General features: G+C 32.1%; 2 protein-coding genes and 1 pseudogene across 6 annotated transcripts; 2 read left to right on the forward strand and 1 right to left on the reverse strand.

The window, feature by feature from the left end:
• Window positions 1-1,253: 1,253 nt before the first annotated feature.
• LOC148769073 (protein CYTOSOLIC ABA RECEPTOR KINASE 1-like) lies at window positions 1,254-4,285 on the forward strand. Of its 4 annotated transcripts, XR_016032169.1 has the most exons (5): window positions 1,254-1,494; window positions 1,757-1,820; window positions 1,955-2,023; window positions 3,266-3,352; window positions 3,444-3,652. XR_016032169.1 is itself a non-coding variant. In XM_088820828.1 (4 exons), exons 1-3 carry the CDS (start codon window positions 1,360-1,362, stop codon window positions 3,561-3,563), a joined length of 342 nt encoding a protein of 113 aa, XP_088676954.1. In that variant the 5' UTR covers window positions 1,254-1,359; the 3' UTR covers window positions 3,564-3,660; window positions 4,192-4,285. The 4 variants fall into 4 exon arrangements, 2 of the variants coding, with proteins under 2 accessions (XP_088676954.1, XP_088676955.1); XR_016032170.1 differs by lacking the exon at window positions 1,757-1,820 and having other exon boundaries at window positions 3,444-3,650; XM_088820828.1 differs by lacking the exons at window positions 1,757-1,820; window positions 1,955-2,023 and adding an exon at window positions 4,192-4,285 and having other exon boundaries at window positions 3,444-3,660.
• LOC148769074 (plastidial pyruvate kinase 2-like) lies at window positions 2,198-3,257 on the forward strand. Its single transcript, XM_088820826.1, has 4 exons — window positions 2,198-2,444; window positions 2,525-2,690; window positions 2,793-2,927; window positions 3,116-3,257. Exons 1-4 carry the CDS (start codon window positions 2,292-2,294, stop codon window positions 3,241-3,243), a joined length of 582 nt encoding a protein of 193 aa, XP_088676952.1. The 5' UTR covers window positions 2,198-2,291; the 3' UTR covers window positions 3,244-3,257.
• Window positions 4,286-4,395: 110 nt separating the features above from the next.
• On the reverse strand, window positions 4,396-6,798 carry LOC148769075 (protein FAR-RED IMPAIRED RESPONSE 1-like; annotated as a pseudogene). Its single transcript, XR_016031970.1, has 5 exons — window positions 6,316-6,798; window positions 5,679-6,222; window positions 5,085-5,413; window positions 4,899-5,003; window positions 4,396-4,753 (listed from the first exon to the last, which is right to left on the reverse strand). The product of XR_016031970.1 is annotated as a protein FAR-RED IMPAIRED RESPONSE 1-like (transcript).
• Window positions 6,799-7,167: the final 369 nt, after the last annotated feature.

Here is a 7,167-nt window from a genome sequence, read left to right on the forward strand (position 1 = left end):
TATGACGAGGGTGAGGTTGGGCTGGGTTGGCGATAAACACAGGACGGGCGACGTCTATGTGTGGAGGGTGGAAACCCGACGACGGTGAGGCTGGGCTGCCTCGCACCGGGTTGAATCGACGAATTATTTTGGGGAAGATGGAATTTTGATTTTTGGGAAGAAGTTTTTGGAACTAATTTTGTTTTATTTCACGACCCAATTAATGATTTTTTTATTTTTTAGAATATTATGATTTGATTATTTATTTAAAGGTTAATAGAGTAATTTAAACAAAGTACGATGTGTGTACGATGCGAGTACAATCTATTTTTACTAGGTTCGTACTTTAATTTATGAATTGTTAGGGTGGTACTGACTCGTACTAGGTCGTACTTAAAATCAATGATCTTAATTATTTACAAAATATTTTTAACGCACCAGATTCAATCGTTTAGGTCCGAGAAGTACAATCCCTCTCGGACCCTAGACAACCCCAAATAAGTTGGGGTTGTCTAGGGTCCGAGAGGGTCTGTACTACTCGGACCCAAACGAATAAATCTGGTGCGTTGAAAATATTAAATAAATAATTATAACCGTTGATTTGAAGTACGATCCAAGTATGACTCAGTACGAACCTAGGTATTTATTAATTTTAGTACGAACCTAGTAAAATTAGATCGTACACATATCGTACTTCATCGTACTCCATCGTACTTTATGTAAAATTACTATATTACCATTACACAATTAAACTAGAGAATTAAAAAAATCAATAATATATTAAAACGTAAAAGCTGTTAATCTTTTTCCTCAAAAGTCAAATCTCAGCCCTAATTACCAATTAACATTTCTTATCCAATACAATCCTTCGAGAAAATTACTGGTGGCCAAGAGACTGGTTCATCGTTTGCCCCGACTCTCAATCTTCAGAGCCGGTCTTGGAGGGAAGCGGCGGATGCAATTGCTTAGGGCCCCACTTCCATGTGGGGCCCCCAAAAAAAAAATCAATATATAAATATATACATATATGTAAAGTTTGAAATAAGAAAAAAGAAATGTGAAGATTGATTACACAAGTGTACTTAGTGATTTTGCATCAAATAATGCTAGAAGAGTAATGTTTAAATAGTTTTTTTTATTGAGAAATTAATGAGACATTTGTAAAAAAAAAGTATCTATAGTGAAAAAAAGTTCAATAATATTAACATAAACGAGTGCAACATTTTTTAAGTTCGCTTAGGGCCCCGAAAATGCTAGGACCGGCTCTGTCAATCTTCATCGTTTCGAGAAAATTCTTCGAGAAAATTACTGTAAGTGTTCATCCCCGACTCTCAATCTTCTCCGATGGCCAAGAGACTGGTTCGGATTGGTGGATGATAGATGGAATTATTGGGTTATTCAATGCGGCTCGGGATTCATAACCGATTGAAAAACGATATACATTTAGATTTCGTACTTTTTATTGTGAATCGTCTCTTCGAATCACTACCGGAGAAATCGAAGACTTCCGCAAAGGTATCACTGAAATTCTTGTTAAATATTTATTTCTTTTGTTTTCACAGTAAATTGCTTTCTTTGTAGATTAATGGAACTCTAAAATGGTAAAAATTAATGCAAAAAGATTCAGAGCTCTATATAGGTGGTTTTTTTTTTGTTGATAAAAAGTGTGCTTTCACAATTTTAGACTTCTGGTTATTTTAGTTATTGTTGTTTGAATTGAAAGTCTGGAACTGGAATTCCGTATCTGTAGTTGATGTATGCATTTGGAATTTCGTAGACTTTGTTTACTTTTGAGGATTGGGACGATTTCTAAGCTGGGGATCTAGAGCTCGATTTATGGGGTATAATATTCTTATGACTAATGAATTGGAGTTCCTTTGAAACTCTAGTTTGAACTACAATTTGATCAATTTCTGTTGTATATAGTATTAATGGAATATACTTTCGTTCATTGTATACATTGTTTTCTCCATAGAAATATACTATTGACGGGCCGTAAATTGATCATACACTGCCTAGGGGACAACAGAGTCTTGTAACATGGGTATTATGCCATTTTCCTATTACATTATTTCATCCATCAAGCAAGGGCATATATATATATATATATATATATATATATATATATATATATATATATATATATATATATATATATATATATATATATATATATATATATATATATATATATATATATATATATATTGTAACAACAAGGCGATTCATCGGTTGGCGTGTGGTCTAAGCCTACAGCGAGACGAAAGACGAAGATCGTTTGCACCATTGGTCCATCAACCGACACAAAGGAAATGATATGGAAGATGGCAGAGGCTGGGATGAACGTTGCTCGTCTCAATATGTCCCATGGAGATCATAAATCTCACCAGAAAGTCATCGATTTGGTTAAGGAATATAATGCTCAATCGAAAGACAACGTTATTGCAATCATGCTTGATACCAAGGCAAGTCTGCTTATTTTGATTCGTGCATCAATTGTTCGTTTTCGGCAACACTGTCTTGATTGGCTTGCTTCTAATGACAGGGTCCTGAGGTTAGAAGTGGCGATTTAACTCAACCAATCGAACTGACACCTGGTCAGGAGTTTACTTTCACAATTCAACGAGGAGTTGGCACAGCGGACCGTGTCAGTGTAAACTATGACGATTTCGTCAATGATGTCGAAGTAGGGGACATGATTCTTGTTGATGGTATAATATTAAAAAAATTCATTTAATTGTGTTTGTTGTTAATTGTGTTTATGATGATACTTTATTTTTCCGATGATAGTTTACTACTGCTTGTTATTGCAGGTGGTATGATGTCGTTAGTGGTAATATCCAAGACTGCAGATTCAGTGAAATGTGAAGTTGTAGATGGTGGGGAGCTTAAATCTCGACGACATCTTAATGTTCGAGGAAAAAGCGCTACACTTCCATCTATCACTGGTTAGATCAGCAAGGATACTTCTTACTTCAGCAAAATATTCTTCTCATGTTCAAATAACTAAGTATTTATATGCGTACTTGTCACTTTCGCTTCAAACTGAATGAAAATTATTTATTTCCTTTTTTCTTTCTTTCATTCGATGACAAATAATTAAGATGACCTTTTGACACTGAATTAATTATAACAGAAAAAGATTGGGACGATATCAAATTTGGAGTGGACAACAAAGTCGACTTTTATGCCGTTTCTTTCGTGAAGAATGCAGATGTTGTCCATGAACTGAAGAATTATCTGAACGGTGAGTTGACTGATTGATTAATGGGCAAAATTGAATCAGGCAACACCAAAGTTAAGCGAAGACAAGGTAAAGCAGTGCGTGGATGGTAGACTGAATGGAGAATACCCTCCTAAGGCTGTTGCAAAGGTAATTACTGAGTGTGCTTTTGCGGTCTAAAACATTTAATAAACTGAATTTGTGTTCGGATAACTAATGGATTATTGATTGGTAAAAACAGATGGCTGCAGTTGCTGCATTATGTGTGCAATATGAAGCTGATTTTAGGCCAAACATGAGCATTGTAGTAAAAGCTCTCCAGCCTCTCTTGACTACTCGATCTGGATCTCCTACTACTTAAACACCAAACTATTGAAACAATAAATTTGTTATCAGTGCTACAAGACGAAAGTGGCTGTTATTTATTATTATTATTATTATTATTATTATTATTATTATTATTATTATTATTATTATTATTATTATTATTATTATTATTATTATTATTATTATTATTATTATTATTATTATTATTATTATTATTATTATTATTATTATTATTATTATTATTATTATTATTATTATTATTATTATTATTATTATTATTATTATTATTATTATTATTATTATTATTATTATTATTATTATTATTATTATTATTATTATTATTATTATTATTATTATTATTATTATTATTATTATTATTATTATTATTATTATTATTATTATTATTATTATTATTATTATTATTATTATTATTATTATTATTATTATTATTATTATTATTATTATTATTATTATTATTATTATTATTATTATTATTATTATTATTATTATTATTATTATTATTATTATTATTATTATTATTATTATTATTATTATTATTATTATTATTATTATTATTATTATTATTATTATTATTATTATTATTATTATTATTATTATTATTATTATTATTATTATTATTATTATTATTATTATTGTTGTTGTTGTTTATCTTTTGATGGTATTGAGAGTTTTGAATGCCTACCAAATCTTGAGCTATTGATAAGTTTATCAAGACCTGTTTCAAGTGTAGTAGGGGAACAAAGTACGAAAAACTATTGAATGTAGATTACAAATAGCATTCTTTTGTGGGCCTGGTTGTTTCGTTGATTCTTGTAAAAGTACTTTGATTTGATTGTGAGGAATATTGGATGAAACATTGTATATTACTAGTTGTATACAATGTTATTACTGTATAATCAGTGTCTTGTACGAGGTTGTCTTGGTATTAATGGATATTCATGAGAGTCGAGCATTCGGACAACTTGGGTCATAGTAGGTCTCTGTTGAGAGTTTGGGTCGACGCACCTTAGTGCTGTCAAAAGAGCTCTTTTAAGGCAGATGTGGATGGCCTCATCTCCATATTTGCGTCCAACAATTGTTCACTCACGCCTTGGCAGTTCCAAGCAGAATCTTCGTACGGCCTCCCATGTTAGGAACATTTGATCTCCTCCATGGAGCCATTGCTCCAGATTTCCATTGTTTACATACTCATACACCAACACCCTGAATTTCATCTTATCCATCATCATCATCATCAAGTCCACCGACTGAACGGCCTTATATATATATATATATATATATATATATATATATATATATATATATATATATACATGGAATCGATGAATGTGTTTTACATGCTCATTACCTGTGGGTGCCTTCAACACAATAGCCCAGAAGTCGAACCAAGTTTTTATGCCGCACATGACCAATAGCCTCTACGTCCACCCTAAATTCCTTGTCTGCCTGACCTCTGCATTACATAAATAAAAACAGAGTTACAATAATGAAAAATAACTCAATTTAATTATCATCGTTAAGGTAGTTAGCTTACAAGTTATTTAGGAGCCTTTTAACAGCCACAATTGTACCATTTACGAGTTGGCCACGATAAACAATTCTATAGCCGCCCTCTCCAATAACATTATCCTTTGAGAAGTTGTTTGTTGCACTTTGAAGATCCCTCAGAGTAAACCAATGTCCCCAATCAAGCTGCGACAGCTCAGCAAGACCTGGTAGAGGTGATGCTGCTGAACTCAGATAGGGCTTATTGTTATTAAATGCCGCCGATGAACCACCCTTTTGAACATCTTTTTCGAGACCACCTGCTGATTGAATATCCTTGGAATCTACCAAAACTAATTCATCCCAATCTTTCTTTCCCTGCAACTCCACATCATTGAATATTGCCGTTAAGTTACTTCTAAGAAGATCTTAAATTTATTATTGACTATCAGATGTTACAATATAGTTTAACAAATCCAACGTTAATAGATCAAATCGTAGTTGCATATGTTATTGCATCTTCCATTTTGTTGCATATATTTTGTAACTACATCTGTATATATTGTATCTTTTATTTTGTAACTACATCTGTATATTTTGTATCTTTTATTTTGCATATAAACTTTGAAAGAATAGCAGCTACCATAGATGAATCTTGATCTGTCAGAACAGACTTAGGAACTTTGCCGTTCGTCGCTTCAAGAAGTGCTTCCAACAACCATTGATACGAATAAATTGTCTCATTCCTCAAGAAAGATGCTCCAAAAATGCATGTTGAACCATGATTGTTGACTCCAGAAAAAATAACGAGAGGATACAAGTATTTATTTGTCTTGTACGTGCTGTCAAAAATTAAAACATCCCCAAAAAGTTCATATTCGGCTCTTGAAGCTCCATCACACCAAAAAATCCTTGAAAGCGCACATTCTTCATCTCTCTCGTATTTGTAGAAAAAATCGCCGTCTTTTACTTTCATACTCTCAAATAAGGCTAGTAATGTGTTGATATCGCCTCCTTGTATTCTTTCTTGTCGTACCTTGTTCAACCAATTATAGCCATCTTTCTTTGTAAAAGATATTTTGTCAGCGCCTCCGGCAAGTTGCTTCAACAAATCCATAACCAAACATGGCCTAAATCCGAAATCTGTCATCAAACTCAGCATGGATTTATCGGGCATTGAAATGTACCTGTACACAAAATTACCTAATAAATTTGAGTCCATAATTGCATGAGTTTGAGACAAAAAATTTATAACCAAAGGAATCAATTAAATTATGTACCTCTTCTTGAAACCTTGCAAATCATGATTATGTTGAGATTCAAAATCCGTCACAATATAATGTCCTGAAAAACGATCATGTGCTACACGTAAGCCAGCTTTGCAACCACATCTAGTAAGAGCTTTCGCCTCTCGTTTTCTATTATTATCATCTTTTGGCCGTCTGCGAAACCCCTCACGTGTACAAACCCACTCCCTATACTTTACAAGGTCCGCGGAGTTACGTTTCACACTTTGTTTTCGAATTCCAAAACCAGCTGAGTTGGCGTATGATGAGTAAAAAATTTCAGCATCATCAATACTCTCGAATATGAGTTGCCGGACCACATCTTCATTAATACTTTTCATATCAAAACCAACTGAATTGCCTCCCCCATCCAAACCATGATTGAGTGGATCTTCACAATTGCTACTGTGTCTGGAATAACTTTCATCATCGGATGAATGTGGGATTGCTTCCTCAATTCCAATATTGAAATCCATTGTGCCTATTTTATTTAAAAAAAAAAAAAAATCTAAAAATCACATTGTAGATATTTATTTGAGCTTAGAAAAAGATATGGATAAATAAATAAAATTTAATTATATATATATATATATATATATATATATATATATATATATATATATATATATATATATATATATATATATATATATATATATATATATATATATATATATATATATATATATATATATATATATATGATGCGACTAAGTCACTAGATGCAACTAAGTCGAATGAGAAAATATCAAATAAATGAAATTGGTACCGATATAAATTGGTACCGACAACGGCTAAACACGGAAAATATGCTAAAACACATCAACTATCAAGATCAATTCCATG

This window comes from Erythranthe guttata, chromosome 7 (assembly GCF_056151865.1).
Source record: "Erythranthe guttata isolate IM_541 chromosome 7, IM_541, whole genome shotgun sequence".
NCBI classification, from domain to species: Eukaryota; Viridiplantae; Streptophyta; class Magnoliopsida; order Lamiales; family Phrymaceae; genus Erythranthe; species Erythranthe guttata.